The sequence below is a fragment of the Balearica regulorum genome, chromosome 2 (assembly GCF_011004875.1).
Source record: "Balearica regulorum gibbericeps isolate bBalReg1 chromosome 2, bBalReg1.pri, whole genome shotgun sequence".
Classification (NCBI taxonomy): Eukaryota; Metazoa; Chordata; class Aves; order Gruiformes; family Gruidae; genus Balearica; species Balearica regulorum.
The window spans coordinates 157,285,812-157,307,344 of record NC_046185.1 but is presented as its reverse complement, the minus strand read 5'-3'; the positions used below and the strand labels follow the sequence as shown (position 1 = coordinate 157,307,344).

At 37.3% G+C, this 21,533-nt stretch overlaps 1 protein-coding gene across 2 annotated transcripts in view; it reads right to left on the bottom strand.

Moving 5' to 3' along the window:
• The window catches only part of ESYT2 (extended synaptotagmin 2), an 85,880-nt gene that overhangs the window by 20,915 nt on the left and 43,432 nt on the right, over window positions 1–21,533 (bottom strand). For both annotated transcript variants that reach the window (XM_075746616.1, XM_075746617.1), the window contains exons 7-13: window positions 9,684–9,739; window positions 4,791–4,911; window positions 4,000–4,176; window positions 3,515–3,597; window positions 2,123–2,171; window positions 1,373–1,462; window positions 754–849 (exon numbers count right to left, since the gene is read on the bottom strand). In XM_075746616.1, coding sequence (XP_075602731.1) covers window positions 754–849; window positions 1,373–1,462; window positions 2,123–2,171; window positions 3,515–3,597; window positions 4,000–4,176; window positions 4,791–4,911; window positions 9,684–9,739 — 672 coding nt within the window. The remainder of the gene's footprint in view (window positions 1–753; window positions 850–1,372; window positions 1,463–2,122; window positions 2,172–3,514; window positions 3,598–3,999; window positions 4,177–4,790; window positions 4,912–9,683; window positions 9,740–21,533) is intronic.

Sequence of the window (21,533 nt, the reverse complement as noted above, 5' to 3'; positions counted from 1 at the left end):
AATTTCTCATCTAATAGCAATGCTGAAAAACAGCAAAACTCAGAGTTATGCTTCACATACCTATTTATGGTAGGGTTTACTTTATTACTGCTATCATTTACAACCAAGAACAGTACTTAACAACCTGATATAAACTACAAAACAGTCTGTGCTTGTCATAAACATGCTATTTCACAGTTCCATAGTATAATCCATATAATGACAGAACCATTGATTTTTTTGGTTTTATGTTTTGCACCAGAAAATAAACAATACTCCAAATGACAACCTGACAGAAAACTCATAGAAGCATTCTGCCACTGTAACATCTACTGCACAGTATTCACTTCACAACGAGGACTTTATTTAGTACCTTCAAATCTACCGCAGATACCCTAAGCCAAAGTAAGTTTACCTGAACTCAAGGAAGTGGGCCTTTCCCCAGTTAGTTCCTTAACATTCCTCATGCTAATCCCATACTATTTATGGAAAACACTGTGTAATAAAAACATGCAGCCTTTCAAGTCCAGGAAAGGAGCAGTCTTTAAAGAAAAATCACACTGGTTAAAGAGTAATGTTTTATTACATATGCATCTATAATACTACACTACTAGAAGTGTGGACCTTACATTACATGTTTTGAAATGAGAGAAAGTATAGAAAACATGGCATAATGTGTGTTAGTAAAGCAGTGTGCCATACTACCAAGCAAGACATGCTGAAAGTACGCAAGAGAAACCCATGAAAAAGGGTATCCATCAGAATATAACTTACAGGCAGGTTTCTTGCTGAGTCCAAATAGAGAATAAGCAATGCAGAAGAAAGCCCATCATTGGCTTGGTCTTTATCAGCTCTAATGCTTGTTAGCACCTAAACCAAAAACATACTGTAAGCCTTTCTGAAAATCAAATAATATTATTATTACTGTCCTGTTCCTGAAAATGATTTTAAAAACATCTCCAAAATACAAACATTCACAAATGCATACTATGAAGCACAAGTAGTAAGTTTTCAAGACTCATACAGATATATCAAACCCATTTTTATGGAAATTTCCACCCCATTTCCTTATTTTTTTATTTTTAGACTGGACAGTTTACAATAGGATATCCAGCTTTATCTCCCAAGCTAATTAAATGTTAGGTGATATTCTCAAACCATAACATTAAGAGAAAAGAAGAGGACAACGGAAGCATTTTAAAATCCCATGCCACAAGAGTACATTGACAGTTATGACTGGTTTGAGAGCTCTACAGACAGCTTGGAATAGTTCAGGTTCATCCAAATTCACAACAGCTAGAGAATTAAGTTACTTACAAATTTATCAAAACAAAACAAAAAAACACCCCACAACAATGAAGATTAGGATAAAAGTAACGTGTTCCTTTAATACCTTGTCTAGATTTTCAGCAGTTGGCATCAACGTGAGCCATTCCAGTTTTAAATGCAATTTTCCTTTGGACACCTCATCCAAAGTAAACCACTAAAAGTTAAGCAAAATAATGTGAAATAATCTGACATCAAACAAATACATGATTGCAGCTGGCTCTTCAGGACATTTAGGAAATGGAAAGCTCTACTAGAAATCTCATAGAGCTGAAGTCTGCATAACCTGAAAAGAGCTGATGCACTGTTTAAAATGTCCTATTTCACACTAGATATTACAACGCAGAATACAAAAAACAACCACACAAAGCTCTATGTTATAAAGCATTTTTTTAAAATATCAAGAGAATTCTTTAAGTTCTGTAAAGATGTTCTGGACATACAAACTCAACAGCATTATAAAAATCTCTCTTACATATAGGACAAAAACTAGTCTGCTAAGTCTAATAGTAGTTAAACGTGGCAAGTAACTATTCTCTTGCAAGAAAAAGCTCTCACCAAACACACGTTACTGTTTTTTGCATTTACATACTATTACTCTTAAAACCCCAAGACAGAAGAAGAATGGTATTATTTTTTGGATTTCACCAATTCAGATGTCCCTTAAATGACTGTACTGATCATCAGGGTATCTAGTTCTAGCATTATGGTTATTCATGCACATGCAGGAACTATCCCCAGGAAAAAATAATAATACAAGAACTACTACATATACAACGTATAGGGTTTTTTAACTCAAAACATACTGAACACTTACCTCATCTAGAAGACGCTCCTTTTCAACTTCAATTAAATCTATCATCAAACTAGAAAAAAGAAGAGAAAAACCAAACCCAATCAGTATTTTAGCCAAGAAATAAAAAAGCTAATACAGAACTCAAACCCCAAGCCTGTGCTTGCTGAGTATCCAGGCTTCCACTGAGATCAAAAGAGCAGAATACTGTTCTTTTAGACCCTAAGAGAGGAAGAAGTAGGGAATGAAATGGCTGAATGAAGATGAATGCAGGATCACACAAAATATGCCTATAGTAGAGCCCATTTTGTAGCTACGAGGGCAACTGGCACAATATGGCTCACATACATATGACCAAACTCTCAAACCAATGACCACATCCGAACTACCCACTGGAAATAGCCCCTGGACATACGCTATGACCAAATTCATGCTTTGGCATTGCCTGGGAGACCGCTAGTTCACACAAGCTAAAAATGTACCAGGGAATCTGCTAAAAATTAAACAGGGCAGACAACGGCATGCCAGTGCATGGAACATTTGTCGTGGCTTTGTATTTTATTAGTCCTGATGTACATATTATGCCATTTTCCCCCCCCACCACTTCAGTGTAAGATTAGGGAAGTGCAAAGAAAAGAAGCCTTTGTACTACCTACTTCTTTATTTTAATGAGAAGAGAAGTAGGTACTGTTGCTCCTGTTAAGAGAGAAGGAGCTGGAAAGATAAGGGAGTTCTACTCTGTATGGAAAGCAACAATGGGAAGCTCCAAAACTCTGCAAGAAATAAAGGTGACAAATTACTGGAGAAAAAACCTGACTAAAACCCTGAAATGTTTATGGGTAAACACTAAAGGTAGGCCTATGGAATCTAAGAGCAAGTAATGTTTGCAAAAGCATTACACCAAATTTTTTTCTTTAATCAAATAGTTAGGATCAGCTCTTAGAGAAAAAGAAACTGTGAGCTAGCCATTTCAAAACTATGAAGATGAGGAAGATACACAGTTATAAAGCTCTATTAACTTTGCCTGAAGAAATAATTAAGATTTAGCACTAGCTTACAAACATTAAAGCATGTAGGGTACAATTCCTAAAAAAAAAAAAAAAAAATAAAAAAATTTACCCTTTTTTTTCCTGGGTACCTACAATACTTACCTTATTTAAAAAAAAAAAGTACATATATATAAGCATATAGATGCGTATATACACATACAAGTGCATTTTTATATACATACATTTACATATATGAAATATATTACAGAACTACTTACTACCACCATTTTGAAAAGAGAATTAGTTTATACATATAGTAATACAGCAGAACTACAACTGCAATAAAATGCAAAAAGGAAAAAAGAAGTCACACCGAAATATTTCATTTCTTTTCAATACCTACAAACATATTCTCCATAACATTTACCTTCCCAGGAAGTCATCTTTATCTGGATCTTCATCAAAGAGCTCAATCTCTAGCTCCTGTCCTGGATGTTCATATACTAAGGCCTGGAAGTACAGTAAGATGGTACTGTCAATGGTAAAACTAACTAGCTTTGTGTTAAATGGCATGGTAGTAGTAAAACACGGAACGGCAGTGCCTTTCTGTATTGAAACACAGCAATAAGCAAATGCTTTAAAAAAAGATGCAATTTTATGAGTAGAGCAAGTACAAGAGCTATAATGTTGGCTTTAAGATACTAGACTTCTTATCAGAATTACTGATGCTTAGTCTAGATAAAAAAGTATATACATCAATGGCGAATGTCTGTTCTGCTACAGAACTTTGGGCTTTTAGAGGGAGATGTCAAGAAGGTCCTCAAGGAAGTCCTCAAAGTATCTTTTTTAACAAAAGACATTTTAGAAGACAACTTTACAGAATGTACAACGAGGTATTTTTATTGCTTATACCTCATAAACTTCATTCCACTTTGGATTGAGATTTTCTTTGATGACCTTGCTTTGGAAAATCTGATTGCCCACACGGATGATTCCATAAGGATCTGACTTTCCTTTGACAATCCCTTTTAGGTAAGTATCTTTCCCCTCCAGGTCCTGAGCTTCAATAAAGTGAATCCTCAGAACACCCTAAAAAAAGGAAAAGATGAGTTTATGTAGTAATCTGAAAGCTTCCATGTCATCACAATTTATGCAATACATGTTTTATAATTTCCATTGTGAGTTCCTTAACATGAAACTCAGTTTGGACACACTGTAAATGGAGGGATATCAATGATGATCCACATACACAACAGACCTAAACTCAAGAGATTCCTGAAAAGAAAAACTGTCGTCAACAATCAGAAACATGCCAGTTAAAAATGCCATGCTACTGGAAGTGAGTACCAGTAAGTAGTAACAACTTTCAAGTGAAGAGCAATATAATATAGCAATAATTTGCAGTGATAATATAAAACATATGCTACTCAATTTTTAGTCCATACAGTTGAAATATATTTTAACAAGTAATATGTTTAAGATTCTAGCAAAACAAAAAATCCTTCTTGGTATTATTATGAAACATTAATTCCACAAAAATTATTTATAAACTAAATAAAATATTTCAAGTGACTGGGTTCATGATAACTTGTACTACTGCAATAACTATATTTAGACATTTACAGAGATGTGCCTATCTTTAAGTTACTACTAGAGAAAAAAACTAAACGCCAAATTATTAGTATTAACAGAAACATGCTTACCTTTGGTATAGGAAACCGCAACTGAGCAATCTGCACTTCACTGACAAGGGGGACTGTAATTCTATTTGGAAGGACCAGGTAGTTGGATATTATATCCAATATTATCGTATCTGATAAGCCACTGTTGGAGAAAATAATCCTCAGTTACTTCATGAGAATTAAACAGATGTTATGTTACACTAATATACTCCTTTTGCTGCTCAACAACCTAAATGGAGAAAACATTTGCCTTTTTGCAGGGGTAGAAGACATCTGGGTTTTTAAATACTTTTTTTTTTAAATAAAGGATTCTTGCCAAAATGACCACCAGGTGGAACCAACTGACACCGAATAGCAGAAACCACAGAGATGAATATGAATTTCTCCTTTCCCTGCCATGCCAAGTTCCCCCCTCACCCCGCCTTTTGAAGCCACCCAGGGTAAAAGGCTATTGTGTAAGTTTTCTTGCCTGCGTTGCATATAACCAAGCAGATGTTAACTGTTAATCTACTGTTGTATTTCAGTAATGATTTAACTGTCCCTGAAAGTTTGGCTAACCATTCCTGTATTGTTATGAAACAAGTTGTCCTCTGGAGCTGGGAGGACCGGCATTTAGAACCGAAACACAAAAAACCCATGCTCCTGGCCGAGTAAAACACAGCCTAGGGCAGCAAAACAGGTTTTGTTCTGGCAAAAAGGGAGTGGCAGTACAATCACATTGGCAATGAATCATTAAAAAACCCAAACCCACACCCCACAAGCACAAAAAAGAAAAAGATTTCCTAAACTACGAGTTCACCCAGTTTGGGCCTGAACTGACAACAAATTAGTACATTTTCAGACTAATGCCACTGGTTACCCGCACTGCCTGTGTTGGCAAAAAGGCAGAATTGGAGTAGTACAATTCACTATGGAAAACAAGTATCCAGGAAGAGTTGAGGGGTACGTACAAAGGTTCAGAGAGAAAATTATAAAAATACTTGAGGTATTCTGAACTGAAGTTTTTCTAAGACTGAATCTGCAGTTGGGAGTAGCTCTGACTCAGCAGCTAGCATATGAACACAAACGCTGAAGTGAAATCTAATATGTATTACATTTTCATTTGGGAAGAAAATTTCGTGGTGTGCAATAAACAAATTATGGTAGAGATGGGTAACAGAATTAACTCGTTAAATACCATCTGGCCTGTTTCAAATTCACGCTATCTTTCATGCCAGAAATTTGCAACCTGTACAGCCCGCATCCCCTTGGCTGCCCACTTCTACTGTAAATCCAGATGAACTGTGAGACATGATAGAACACGGCTGACTTTTTAATGGCATCCAGTACAACAGGAACAGAAGAAACTCAAGGCTGCATCGAGATCAATGGACAGGTCTGTGCAGACCTCAGTGTATTCTCTGAAAGAAGCAGCAGTGGACAATGTTAAGAATTTGCTCTGAGGAAAAGTCTCCTCTCCACTTCTGTGAGTTAATTCACATCTAAAGAGGAGTCTTCATTCCCCTTCCTTTCTTGCAGAGCTTATCCAAGCATATTTACAAAGGTTTTCGTTCTACATGAACACTGAACCCTAGAAATTTATCATTTCAGTAATTCTTAAGACAACTACTACAAGAAGATAATCATGTTATTTGAAAAAAAAGCCGCTTCCTTTAGTCATCATTGTAACACGTTGCTTTTCAAACTTTTTCAGTTCCATTTTGCTAAACAGGTTTTCAACTTCTGTGTGCTAAGCTTTCTCTAAAATGAGCCAAGAAAAGTAAACCCATTATTTTGTTAGAGTTGACTTAAAAATTTAAGATAAACATCTCAAACAGTCTTAACATTAAAAAGAAAAAAAAAAGCTGAGGTGATGGTAACTACACAAACCAACAGTCACACTTTTCAAAATACAAGTCTGATGACAAATCTCCATTAGGTATCAGATAAATTTGTTTTGTACCTGCTTTTGTTAGCGTCCCTACCCAGCAAGAAGAGAAAGCTCTGCCCTTCTACTGAGTAAAAGCACGTGCCTTAAGAACAGACGATTAATGGAGAAAACTATCTGACCTAGGGCACAGAAAGCAAATGAACAGTGCCAGGGAGGCAATGGTACCAGAGCTGTCTTCAAAGAAAGGTTATTGTCCTCTTCTCTAGTATTTATATTCTCTATGTATTTAGCACATACATTACAAAATAAGCAATAGGCATAAATAAATCTATCCTAGACTAGCAAAAGGTTCAGAGCTTGACTAACATTCAAATGGAGCTACAGGCAATTTCCTTAAATAAGAGAAAGAAACAGCCTGAAGCACAAGACAGCCCAGTCACTGGGAGGATTTGCAGTCCTTTATGCTAGGGCCAAACACTAACCCTGAGGTTCCAAAGGTCAGTCTCACAATTTTATCCCAACACAAATGCTTGAATTTCAATAAAACATCTGACAAATGAATAGGAAGAATGAACCAGCATTAATGGGAATTCACAGAATTTTACACAAACAAAACTGGACTCAGGAGGTAGCAGATATTCTGTCTTTAAAAATAGGGAGCTGAAAAAGAACACCGAAAATCATAACTAAGTAATGAATTAAATGAATGCTAAAACAACATGACACTTTTGAGCTGTTTAAAACTTATCTAACCAAATATTAACCAACTGGGATACTCCCAGCTGGAAAGTATTCTTCATTAATACAAAAATTACAATCTCTTTTATCATTTTATTACTTAAACTCAGAGGTCCGATCTAGGGAAAACAGAAACAAATCACTGATCAAGCAACAGAGAAAGATGTATCAATTTAAATCCTTCTGTTGATGCATCATCAATAAAAAGCTTAAGATCATAAAACTCTAAGTCACTGATTCTAAGTACAATTATTTTTTCAGTTCCCAAAAATGAGAGAAGTGTGAAATGCTTCAGAGAGCTTATTATAGTAAATGTCTTCAAAAGCTCAACTTCGTTGCCGACAAATAATTGGCAGTTACCTACTCTGTTGCATTGCTCTCTATTTAGTTCTACTGAATTTGTAGTGACAGGATAAGCAGCTATGTATTTTTCCTGCACTGTCTTTATTCATACTGCAGGAACAGCACATCTCTGACTGCAGAGAGTACTTTTACTGTATCTCAAGCAACCATAATACAATTCATCTTCCCGTCATCCACATCTCCTCCTGACAGCAGGAGTATTCGCAGAGCCTGGCTCCTCCTCATATAGAGATTTGAATTCCACTCCTCTGTAAGCTATACTAATGATGGAATCTGAATTACTTTTGTGTCCTTCTCCTTGTGGAATCATATATGAAGAGCAATGGAAGATGTTAACAGCTGACAGGGAATTCTCCAGCAGCAAATGCAGAAATTCATTTAGCAGAAGACATTTACAAACAGAGTACAAATAAGCAGTTTAGCATGCAGCCAACAGCCACAGGACAAAAAAAGGTACCTGTGGTGGCAGCAATCTCTTGTTCATCACTGTTTCTAACAACTACAGTATGTCAAGCTGTCCTAGCAAAATATACAAACTATCTATACAGAAAAGAAAAACAAATACAGGACTGGAGAAATCTCTTGGTAAGGCAGAGCATGAGTCACCTCAGTTACAGTTACTATAGAAACTATACCCCAACTAGATGGCACCATTATATGCATATGTGGCCAAGCTTGGTTGCTCTAGAAACCATAAACTTGAAATACTTAGCGAGACTGTGTTTGCATCTGAGGTTTTGCATTTGCAGTCAGGCAAATGTGTAGCAAGCAGGATATGAATCTCAGGAGCCTAGTAAGCTTAAGTACTAAAGTAAACTTATTGGTGTTATGTCAAAAGAGCAAGTTATTACTCAGGAGCTGTATTTTGAAAGCCATTTTCTCACTCATCAAGACGACCTCTTTCTTCGGAGGCAGTCTTAACTGGGCTTGAAACATAAGCAATTCTTGCAGCCATTAACCTACTTAATGCAAGTTCTAATTTCAAACTGTTCAGCTGGGATTCCATGCAATGGCTTCATACGTCTAAGTAAAGCAAAAACTGTTTCAGTCATGCAATTGAGCACTACAGGATTAATTTAATCTAAATTCAAACTCTTGTTTTTAAACAATAAAAAATAATTCTGGAGTCAGCCAGCTCTTGAGAGTTTGCGATTCAATCAAAGGACTAGTCACAAAATCCAAGTGCGTATCATATCTGCCATTATCCCCTTAGCCATTGTCTCAATATTCAAAAGCTCCTGGGTAACTATTAAAACTTGATAATTATGAATATATTCACGGATTTGAGCTTATCAGGATTTCAATGATTCAAAGCAGCTTGGTTTTCACCTCTACTTCTGCTTTTTTCTTTGGGGTTTTATCATGTACTATTTTGAAAAGCTCTAAATAAACCAAGCATTTTTTTTCTAGCTATATATGGTCAACATTTTTGCTACTCCATTTGATCTTCACATAATAAACTGAAAGCTTTACTACTTGGAGTGATTACAAAGTTTATTTAATTTGATTACTATCTTAAGGTATTTCTAACTACCTTTACACAAGCAACTAGAGATGTATCAGCATACAAAGCCATGAGGCAAAATGTTGTAAACCCACTGGTGTGAAAAATAAGGCTTTTTGTCTTTCTGCTTTCCTAGGAGATGGCAGATAGGGAAGTCACAAGATTCTGGAAATCTGGAAAGACTGAGAATACTAAAAAAAGCAGATTAAAAATTATCTTTTCAAAATGTTTTTAACAAGACCTACTAGATATACTTTTGATGTACTTTAACATGTAGTGAAATCACTACCTTCTGCATATTGAGCAACGTCATATAATTCTAAATTTAGAGATAACTACTCAGAGTCATTTAACCTAAAATTATTTAGCTGATGGTCTTCAGATTTTCTGGGGTTTACTGGGGTGGAGGAATATCAAACACTGCTTTATGTATACTCACTTCAGTCCTGGAACATCCAGAAGATTGGTCAGTCCAGTCCAGTTAATTTCTAAAAGCTGTGAATTACAGAGAAAAGAGGGAGGGGGGAAAAAATATACAGGAAAAAAAAAAGAAAAACAGAAAAGCTATTTAGAATTCACAACACTGAAGAAATAAAGCTGATCACTATAGATTCTGATCAGTGGAGGGTTAACAACCAGTTTCCAGGATCTTCTTAAACAGAAAACCAAAACCTCTTCCCCTCTAAATAACTTTTAGCCATGGTTTTTAAAACAGAGTTATAAAAACAACTCCCCCTTCCACACATACATATTAGTATACACACGCACACCCCAATATACACATGCACATACTATCTACTATATACAACCAATGTCAAATAAAGAAATGTAGTCTTATTTTCTGAAGAAATATTTTCATATTCACCATAGACCTGTTATAGATGAATAATCACCAACATGAATTTGCCAAGTATAATAAGCTGATGAAGATCCCATTTGAGATAAGGAAAATAAGAGATTGAGAAGACATGACCAATGGAAAGAATGAAGGATTGGGATTAAGAAGGTAGGAGGAGGACATGACAACACCTTGCAAACACAGAGGAGGCTCTTTTCAGTGACAAAGAGACAAATTCATTCTACCATTGATGGAGTAACAAAGAAAGGTATCAACAGGATTAAGTATCAAAGTGAGAAAAATCCTCAGAAATAATTAATAGGGATCACTCATTGCTAGATGAGTGATACTTCCTTCACTAAAAATCTTTACAGAATATTAGGCATACAAATGCTATAAAGGTTATAAAGGTATAATTCTGTTTCATGGCTGCTGGCATTAATGACTAATTTCTAATGTCTTTTTCAATTCTATAATCTTCTAATTTTAGATAAGGAAAATTTTGTTATCTCCCTTCTCACTGAAAACTTTCTATTAACTGCACGGAAGTTAATTGAATATAAGCAACAAACGAATCTAAACCACCACCATGCTTCCAAATCCAACTAACTCAATCTAAGAATAACTGTATGAAAAAAGTTAGAAGGATTTTGAGATTCCTCAGTTAAGAAACTAATTGTGGTGGTTCAGTTAAATGCTGAAACAAACCAACAAATCTCTACAAGAATGTATATTGCATCTTTCCACAAACAGGCAACAATAGTCCCCCTACATTCATTTTCTACTAAAAAAAAAAACCCCCAGCACATACCATGTTATAATAAAGGATCTATTAATAGTTCAATTAGTGATTTCCTTGGTGAATACTTTGACTAAAGATAACACATTGTCCAGGTTTTCAGTTGGGATAGTTAATTTTCACAAGCAGCAGGGAGGGGACACGGCCAGGATAGCTGACCAAACTAGCCAAAGGGATATTCCATACCATATGACATCATGCTCAGTATATAAGGGGGGAGCTGGCCGGGGAGGAGGGATCACTGCTCAGGGAGAGGCTGGACATCGGGCTCCCGGGGGTGAGCAAACTGCATTGTGTATTACCCGCTTTGTATATTCTTTTATTAGTTTGTTGTTGTTGTTGTTATTTTCCTCTTCCTTTGCTGTCCCAGTAAACTGTCCTTATCCCAACCCACCACTGTTAACTTTTTCTTCCAATTCTCCCCATCCCACTGCAGGGGGGAGCGAGCGAGTGGCTGCGGGGTGCTTCGCTGCCAGCTGGGGCTAAACCATTACACAAGTAATACATTTACTTATGTAAGGAGCACTGTTACTTAATACACTTTTGTAATGGTGGCAAAATATTTCAACAATGTTATCTATGAAGCACCTAGCCTACCTGTAACAAACAATTAAGCAGAAAAAAATCATTATCCTTTCAACAGGAAAGGTAGTAAGATTTAATAACTGAATATTTCAAACCAAAAGGCAAGGCATATCATGGGATGTACTGCGACAATCTATGCGAGCCAGCAACATGCCCTTGCCACGCAGGCAGCTAACGCTATCCTGGGCTGCATTAGGAAAACCATTGCCAGCAGGCTGAGGGAGGTGATCCTTCCCCTCTACTCAGCACTGGGGAGGCCACGCCTGGAGTACTGGGCTCCTCTCTCCAGCATGTCTGTGCACAGAGTCCAACGAAGGGCCATGAGGATGATTTTGCTCCTATGAGCAAAGCTGAGAGCTGGGGCTGTTTAGCTCAGAGAAGAGGAGGGTCGGGGAATCTTATTAATGTCTCTAAATACCTGAAGGGAGGGTGCAAAGACGACAGAGCCAGGCTCTTCTCAGTGGTGCCCAATGACAGGACCAGAGGCAGTGGGCACAAACTGAAACAGAAGAGGTGCCCTCTGGACATCAGGAAACACTTTCCTACAGTGAAGGTGCCTGAGCACTGGCACAGGGTGCCCAGAGAGGTTGTGGAGTTTCCACCTTTGGAGATGTTCAAAAGCCATCTAGGCACGGTCCTGGCCAACCAGCACTAGGTCACCCTGCTTGAGCAAGGGGATTGGACTAGATGACTTCCAGAAGTCCCTGTGAACCTCAACTATTCTGAGTCTGTGAACATACTACAACAGAAAACAAACATTTGGTTCCATCCAGGGAATAAAATTAGCGTCTTCCTAGCTATGCCATTCAGAAGGGTGAATAAACCTACATGCTTCAATTGAAAGCTTAAAATTTAGCACTGTCCCTGCTGATATCCATTCAGAAAACTGCTGCAAGATTTTTCTTAGCCTCTTTCTTTTACCATATTACACTGCTGTATCTCTGTATAGGCAGGAAAAAAACAGAAACAGAGGGTCCTCTAATCTAAGCATCTAACTCCAGTGGATGACTGCAAAAAGCTTTTTTTCTACCTCCATCAACCAGGAGGAGCCCAATGGAGACCTGCTACATTTCAATATTTAGAAACTAACACACTTAGAACAACATAATTATAAATTTACACAGATCATTGCAGTTTATCTGTTTGCTGCTTCTAAATGCAATTTTCTAAACCCTTCGGGATATTCACATTTCCCAGACTCTGAAAGAATGAATCAAAGTCAAAACAATTTTTCATTCTGTCATCACAGCATCAGACAGAAGAGAAGAGCTCTCCGAATGATAGCTAAACTTCATGGTTTGGTTCTATTCATTTTCTTACTTCATGTAATTTTATCTTGTGTGGATTAAAATGCAGTAAACAATAAATTTCTGCCAGTTGTATGTATTTAATTGTGCCTTTGCATCTGCCCTCTCCCCCTTGCCAATTACAGAGTATTTCCTTTATCTATCCATTTCATATACTGATTTTTGCACAGAAATTACATAATTATATTCAATATTTCAACAGATACTATAACGATGAAATGATGATAGCAGAAAAAAAACCCATCAATTTTTATTGTTCTGCTCTGACCCTCAAAAAATACTTTCCCAAAGTATCCACAATAAAGTAGCAGCAGTAGAGAGAACTGAAATGTAAAGCTTTAGACACTTCACTGAACTACATGTGACATATTTCTAAAGCCTTAGAGTTAAGCTTATAAGAAACAACAGGAGCTCTCTATAAGATACTGCAGAATCGATGCTACTGTGAAAACTTAAGTTGATTTTTTTTAAAGAGATTTCTAAAACCATATTTTACAAGTTTCATTGAAAAGTTAATTTTTCCTTTTCATTTACTTTTCAACACAATATCCCAAACAGACACTGCAAATAGTATGTTCAAGAATGAAAAAAAAAAAAAAAAGTAACAGAATTCTGAACTTTTTACTAAATAGCAGTAATTTCTTTTTGCAGTTTAGGGCATAAAGATAAATATAAATAAGATAAATTACTTCTAGCGTTAGTTGCTGATATCACTTCTGTTTTAGCCTTTACAGCATTGGTGAAGTGCACCACTGGATTCACTTGATTCAGTGGACTCACTCTGGCATGTCCATGTCTGTTGTACTGGGGAGCCCAGCACTGGACTCAGCACTCCAGATGTGCCTCACCAGCGCTGTGCAGAGAGGAAAGATCATCTATCTCCCTCAGCCAGATGGCAATGCTCTTCCTAACGCAGCCCAGGGTGCTCTTGGCCCTCTTTGCTGTAAGGCCACATTGCTGACTTCTGTTCACCTTTCTGTCCACCAGGACACCCCAGATCTTTTTGAAAATTAATTGTGCAAATTATATGTTCTCAAATCTCATGCTCATCTTAAATCTGAAAAAAGTTAAGAAATAAATAACTGAACCAGGATGAAGTCCAACTTAGCATGACTAACTTTGGGTTCCTACTGCTTCCTCAATCCTGCATACCCACAAATGTTTAAGTAATATAACATACAAGTAGCTTTGTAGCAGCTGATAAGACTAACTACAACTTGTGCTTCCAGGCTGGTTCTCATGTTCTAATCACAAGTTTTGACATTACATTATGTCACACTTTAAAAATCTATGTAGGCTACCAAGGCTCAGGAAGAAGTAATTTTATACTGTTTTAAGACAAAGTTTATTACATGATTTACTCCCTTTTTCATTATTCATAGGTAAATTAGAAGGCAAATACACACCATAAATACCTCAAAAAAGTGGTCCCTATCCTAAGGTGGTCATACCTGCATCCCATATTTAACAGGTTTACATACTGATGTTTTCAGAATACATAGAAAATGAGAAAATATTTGCATTTCCTTTTGATGTTTTCATGCGTTTGGTATATTGCATACAGCAGTTAACATGGCAAAGTCCTGTGCTGTCTCCTAAAAAGGCTTAACCGAACTGAGCAACATAATGCATGCTGAGAAACATCTACACTAGACTGACTATATATATAGTCCATATATATATGAGACTATATATATACACACCATAGTGGTTTCTGTATTAACTGCCACAACCCAAAACCAAGAACAACCTATGAGATACCACTGAGAACTGAAGGGTTTTCAATTTAAGTGACCAAAAAGCATTTCAAAAGGTTGCAACACAACACATGAAACACATACAGTGCCTATGGTACAACCTCATTATCAATATTTCGCTTATGACACACCTCTTTTCAAATACAAGGCTATCAATTCATTCTGTCATCAGTCCTTAGACCATGAAGTATGTAAAACATAATTACATAAAGAAACTGAAAAAACAGTGCCACTAACAGTGGCCACTTAGACAAGAAATGCCATTAGTTCATATAATATCAGAAACTTCTATTCATCCACTTATTGTACAGGAATAAATATAAAAGAGCTCAATTTCAGAAATGTTAGAGACAAATCCTTTTCCATTCAAAGTTGGAGCTAAGAAATTAAAAAAACATCATTAAGGCTAAGCACTTTACAGGATTATTAGAAAAGCTTTGCAAATAAATCTTAAGTCATGAAATGTTTTGGAAGGAATACGAGCCTTCAAACTCCTGGCATAAATCAAGCTGTCACTTTTTGGGCTTTGAAGGTAAGTTCTCCTTGCAGACAGGATTTGCTATGGTTGCCCACCACAGTGTTTCCAATTCTACCAGGAGAACCCAGCAGTAAAGCAGCACACCAGTATTACTGCAGTAACACACACTCTCTAATCTTAGTCTACAGATATTGGTGCAAATGCTTTTTTCTTTTCATGTTTGTTTTGGTGTTCCCACCACCCCCACATTCATCTCTAAGGTTGTTTCAAGTCTGCACTTTTGGCTTCTAAACATAATCAGACTTCAGCATAAGATAGGGGTTTTTTTTATAACGTAAGAAGAGTTTTCCAGAAAGCAACACCAAGGTCAGGCAAAAAAAGCTTATACCTGCAGCAGTATGGAAATAGCAGACAAACCCACAGTAGACAGAGAATAAAATGGTCAAATCTACAGTATTGCTTGATACACAAGAGGGAGCCCTTCCAGTCAGTCCAGCCAAACAACAAGGATTTTCATTCTACATTTTCGGCATTACCATGCCATGACTTGTTGGAGAAGATGATTCTGACAGTATATTAAAGCAACATCACCATCCTAACGAACTGAAGAGTCCTATGGAGAAAAAGGGAGCAAGCAAAAGACTGCCAGCTGATGAATCATTTTATGAAGCACCAAATATAAAAAAATTCCATACTTAAAAAAAATCTCCAAAATAGCTTAACAATATAATTTCCTTCTCTGTCACCACTTTGAGCAATGCATAATTCTCTTAGTTTAGCTAAATTCAGGGAATGCCAGCTGGTTCTCTGCAGCGGAACTAACAGGGCACTGGAAAGACTGCGTTCAGGATTTGTCACCAAGTGAAACTCCGCCAAGAGCCAGAAACAACGTGGTCTTTCCACAACACACAGCAACTGAGAGAGGTGATAGGCCTTGCAGAGACTCCTACCAGCCAGCTCACTGGCCTAGAGTGGGATTTCAGACACCAGTTACACTTTCCAATGAGGTAGTATGTGTGTCATGTCACTCAAAGCTCTTTCAATTCTTCCTCTGCTCAGAGCAGTGAAAACAAAGTATGTTTCCTCCCTGAAAGCCAAGAAATTTGTGTCTTATCATGGCTCTGTACCGAGAACTAATGCAAGACATACACTGAAATCATTTTAAAAATATATATATCCCTGCAGCCTTTAGGAAAAGGTAGGCTAAAAAGAGATGAGCATTTTTACACATTTGGTGTCCTCAATACCCTAGATGCCTTTACAAAGGGAAAAGAACGTACTGGAAATGTAGAATATACAGGGTCATAACTGAAGTTCACAGCAGCACAAAAGGCAGCCTCTAAACACTGCCAAGCTTGTGGCTTGATTTGGCTGCCATAAGCATTACTATTTCTCAGAAAAGAAGCCACAAAGTATTTTAAAATGTTGATGAACAACTTCCTCCTAATCAAGTTATGGAAGTCTAACATTTCTGCAGGACAAATTTAAGCTCTGCTACAGGGCATGATGATACAATTCCATGGGATAAGTTGTGTTTCTTCTCAGAAATTTATTACAAGAAGGGGACTAACATGCCGCCTTCTACTACTTGTGAATGGTCATGCAGAAAAACAGTACAAGTTGTCTGTTAGTAGAGCGTAGCCCATTATTACTACAATGCTAAAGTGCTAATATTATTGTAATAATGTAATAAGTAACACTATCCAGTATATTTTCCCGGGAAACATACAAGAAGCTCAGCCTCTCAAACAAGGCTTGACTATACAAAAGAAAGTAGAAATCACACTGGTTTTCATCACTGCTGTAGGAAACACAGCATATCTCTGCTCAGCAACTGTGTTTAACAGTAGTAAGTTTTTCAGTTGTAACTGTCTAAAGATTTAAGTGAGTCGATTGCTTCAAAGATGTATAATTGTGGAGGTAAGAGAGCAGGCAAGTTTTTGAGTTAAAGCGGCCAGAAGGATCACAGCTGGTCTTACAAAAATGCAGTGCACCTCGCTATTCTCCATAGCGTCAACTACTCAAAGCTATGGTTCAAGTCGATTCCCTCTACTTCCTACTGCTTTCTACCCTTCTATCAGTCCTGCATTTTGGTTCACACCCTCACTCTCCACAGTGAGCCAGCTCAAGATGCTAAAATACATCTGAAGGATAGGAAACCAGTCACTTCTTGTTGTGGTTAATATTGTGCCAGCTTACATCCCTTAAGCAGCTTCCTTCGGGAACAGAAGCTTCAACACTGGTGTAAGAGAGACAATAACACTGAATGGGAGGGCACAGGGAGAGAAGAATATGGCACTTTGGAAACACCAGCTGTGATGGCCCTTAAAACATCCCATAAGCTATTAAAATTAAAAACTACAAAAATCTAAGTTATAACAAATTGTAAGCACACAAAGTAACAGTGCAAAACACTGCCACTTTATAAGCAACAAGCTTAACTCTTAACAAATATTATTATAACAGTACCTCACTCCAGAATTTATTCAGGTGTTCCACAAACCCCTTTAAAAGAAGTTAAAAAGTTTTGAAGCAAAGATACCGACAGTGTCGTACGTTCTGAAGGCATTTTTAATCCACTAAAGCCAAACCAAAACAACATTCTTCTGCATTCTACATAACTACTTCATGGTTTCTTCTGGCCATTTCACTAAGGCTCACTCTTGGTACAAGACTCCTTTTGAGTCTAATTTTCGTCAGTACTGATAGTTTTGAAAGTCACACCCAGCACTGAATTTTCCAAAAGCAGCCAATATTAAATGAAACTAAACCAATATTAAATAAATCAACACTACAAGACAAAACCAATCTGTAAAGTGAGTAGAGGGAGAGCAGTGCTCAAAGTCAGCAAGGGGAGGGCAAAACTGTGAATATAATAATGAGAGCTCTGGAAGAACTGTCCACTTTTCCTGGAAGGCATCCTGGTTTCCATTATTTTCTTAGAACAATAGTATTGGTATTTTCATGTGTCTGTTTTGTTGTTTGTTTTTTAAAAAAAGAGAAAAGAGTTAGGTTAGGACACACCTTCAATATTAAGTACGCTACTAAACAAGCTTTCGAAAATTACCTATTTGCAGTACAGCTATATGCCGTGTACACACTTCTATAACTGAACCAAAAATCAAAATAATTAACTACATGGTATTTTGTTCTAAAAGTAAAAAATAACTACAGAGAAGCAGAATATGTGGTAAATATACATTATGTTAACATAATGAGAAGTAATGCAAAACCCCTTACAAATCCTGATTATTTACACAGTGCTAACTTCTCTCTAGCATCAAAGCTTAGAGATTTAAGACTACTTCAAAACATTAGATGCATATATTTCTCTCTCTGGAAATCTCTTACATAGTTGGACATACTTTATAAGCTGATGAAACTATTAGTACCTTCTTCACAACAATAACAACAAAAGACAGTATTTTAAAAGTTTAATATAAAGATCGATCTCTTGCAACATCAAAAACTTCAGGCATTACTCAGAAATACGAGACTGGTAAACTCATTAAACAAGTATGTTTGGAACTATTAATTTAGGCAGTGTTGCCTTATATAGCCATTAAGGCCAGCAACCAGATGATACAGAGCAAGAGGAATTGTTGCCAGTTACTTTAGACTGGAAAATATGAGAACAAAATCTAATGCTAGCTGCCAACTCATTCCTCTTCTAACAAAAATACTGAAGAAAAGCTTTCCTTGGCTGCAGCCACTTGCTCTCTAGTAAGAGGACAGAATGTAGTTATTGCTGTAATAAGCATTATTTTACATTTTTCTACAGAAGTTAGAAAAATAAACACCAAGATGACACACTGCAGCAGGGAAAGAAGTCTGCTTGGAAAAAACTAAACATCCATGTATAACTCTCAAAATTGTGGAATAACTTGATTCAAAGATACATTTTTTGAACAATCCACCCTTACATTTGCTCGGACCTTGACCGCTAACTTAGTTTTTAAATGAAAGGAGGGTGAAAAACACTTTTAATATTCCTATAACTGAATACTTTTGGGGAGGGGTTGATTTTTTAATTTTCATACTCCAGTTTACTTCCCACCCTTTTTTGTCCCACTAAGTCAAGGAGACCCCCAATAAAGGTGCATGGGGTAGCAGTAGACAAAATTACTCTGGACAAAGTCTTTCCCAAAGTTCAGAAAACTACTGACCACAAATGAGAGGTGTTTCATTTGATACATTTTCAGTTTACTGTCTCAGGTGCAAGTTGTCGGAGTTAAGCACTTTGCAAATACATGACACAGAGTGGATCAGGGACAGAAAGGACCGGGCACTGGTACAGGAGCTACAGCGGCTGGAGAGGTATCTGGGAGTACCAGAAATGAAAGGTTCAGACAAATGCCTCCAGAACACAATGCTAGGAAACAGAGGAAGTGTCAGGAACTGCTTACGAGCACACCTGCTACTGATCTCCCTCTCCCTATCCTCTGCCAGCTTTCCTACCTCTTCCCTAGAAAGCAACAAAGCAGTAGTAGCTGCAGGAGGTACCCCAGCAAAGCAGTCCACACATACTGTGACGGGTTATGGCTCTGGCACAGAGTGTATCGGAATGGCTCCTGCAGAAGGACTGTACAGTGGTTTCTTTCTCAGTGAACACACAACAGAACTGAGACGACACAAACCACATTTACAACACGAAGAAAGGTCATTCCTGCAGAAAAAAGTGTAAAGCTGTGTCCACACAGCTAAACTCTTCTCCCTGCTCCTCTAAAATAGAGTGTTTGCATTTAACTTGTTTGCTGGATGGTTCCCCTAAAGAGCTGGGCACTGTGCTGAGTCTGGAAATTGTTTGGGACAGCACTAAATAGTAAAATAATATCAGAGAGTACACTAACAATTACACAGTGCAGGCAGTGTTCAATCCTTGTCATGGCCCTGCTTAGTTTGTTAGCATAAACATGAACATTAACAGATGCCCTACACTCATACTGCTCAGCCAGAGGGGAAAAATGAGACAAAACTTAAGCAGACATCTCCTAATGTTTAGACTCGCTTCAAAGCAATGTGTGGAAAACCAAATTTGGTTCATCCCAATGTACTTCCCCAACCTTTTCCAAATCAAAGCAATGATGTTGTATCAGTTTTGCATGCACTATTTAATTTTTACAAAAAACCCTCACTAAATTGTCCACAAAACATTTCCAAATTCTTGCATGTTTTACTAAGACTTAAGTCTACATTCTCTCTACCCAAGCATACATGGTTTCTCTAGACAGATGAAACAAGCCACATAAATGTCACAAGTGCCAGCATAAGTTTTCCTAGGCCATACGTAAACTCCCATACAAACCTAACTTTTCAACAAGTTAGCAAAAATTTATCATAGGACATTTGTTCAAAAGAACTGTGTTACAAGAACGTGACTTCATTGAAGAAAATAACAACATACCTTCTAAAGCTGCTGAAGTAAAGAATTCACTCCCACCCTCCAAACCTTGAAAACTAAATCAACTTTTTAGAGTTGCATACTGCTGAGGAAACCAAGATGATCAGTCTGAGACTGTTTCAAAGTTGTATACCCATACACTTGTAATTTATGGCCTAGCATAGTCTGAAACTGTTAAATCTTGACAACTTCAAGAGCCCATCTGTGTGAATGGTTCTGGAAGAGTTATCTTACGTCAATCCTAATGGATGCAGACCCAATCTGTTCTCAAGAGACATCAGTGACAGAGATTCAGTGTCTCCAGGCAGCCTATTGCAGCGCTTCCCTACCACTACCATTCAGGCCTTCCCTCATTCCCCTTGTCCAGCCTGAATCTTCCTTGCTATGATTATTTATTCTGTATATCTATGGCAGATAAGATAACAGATTGTGTGTTTCTTGTCTGTAAGAGCCTTTCATATTTTTGAAAACTAATGTTCTCCTCTGTCTTCTCTAAACTAAACAATTCCCACTCTTTTGGTCCGTCCTCAAGGATCAAGTTTATTCTCATCTCCCTATTTTGGACACTCTCCAACCAGTCAGTATCTTTGTTGAAGTGCTGTGCCTAAAGCTGAAAGCATCTTGTGGGTTATCCTCCTGTTTACACATGCCAGTCTAGCTATATCATTTTTATACCAGCAAGACCTTGTTGGCTTACCTTTATTTCACTATTATTCCTGCCCAAATGTGGACTTTGGCCTAGCACATACTCCAACGGAATTACATGACACCCTCTCCCCTTCCAATGTCTGCTACTGTCATGATCACTTTGAATTCCAATTGCATCTCTGTGCTTCATCCGTTGTCATACTTGGGTCATTGGTACATGTAATGGAAACTGCCCACCTGCTATCTGAGGTAAAAACTTCAATCATTGTAGCGGGTAATCTCAATACATTCATTCTGGTTCTAATTTGCCGTAACATCATCCTGGTTTTCAAAACAGCCTTGCACATATCTTGCGGAATTTTAACTTAGACCATGCTTACCTGCAGACTGTCACGAGACACAGCAACAAAAGCTTTTTTACAAACAACTTAGATGGTATCTAGTGATCTTCCCTTATCCAGAAGACTTGTAAGAAA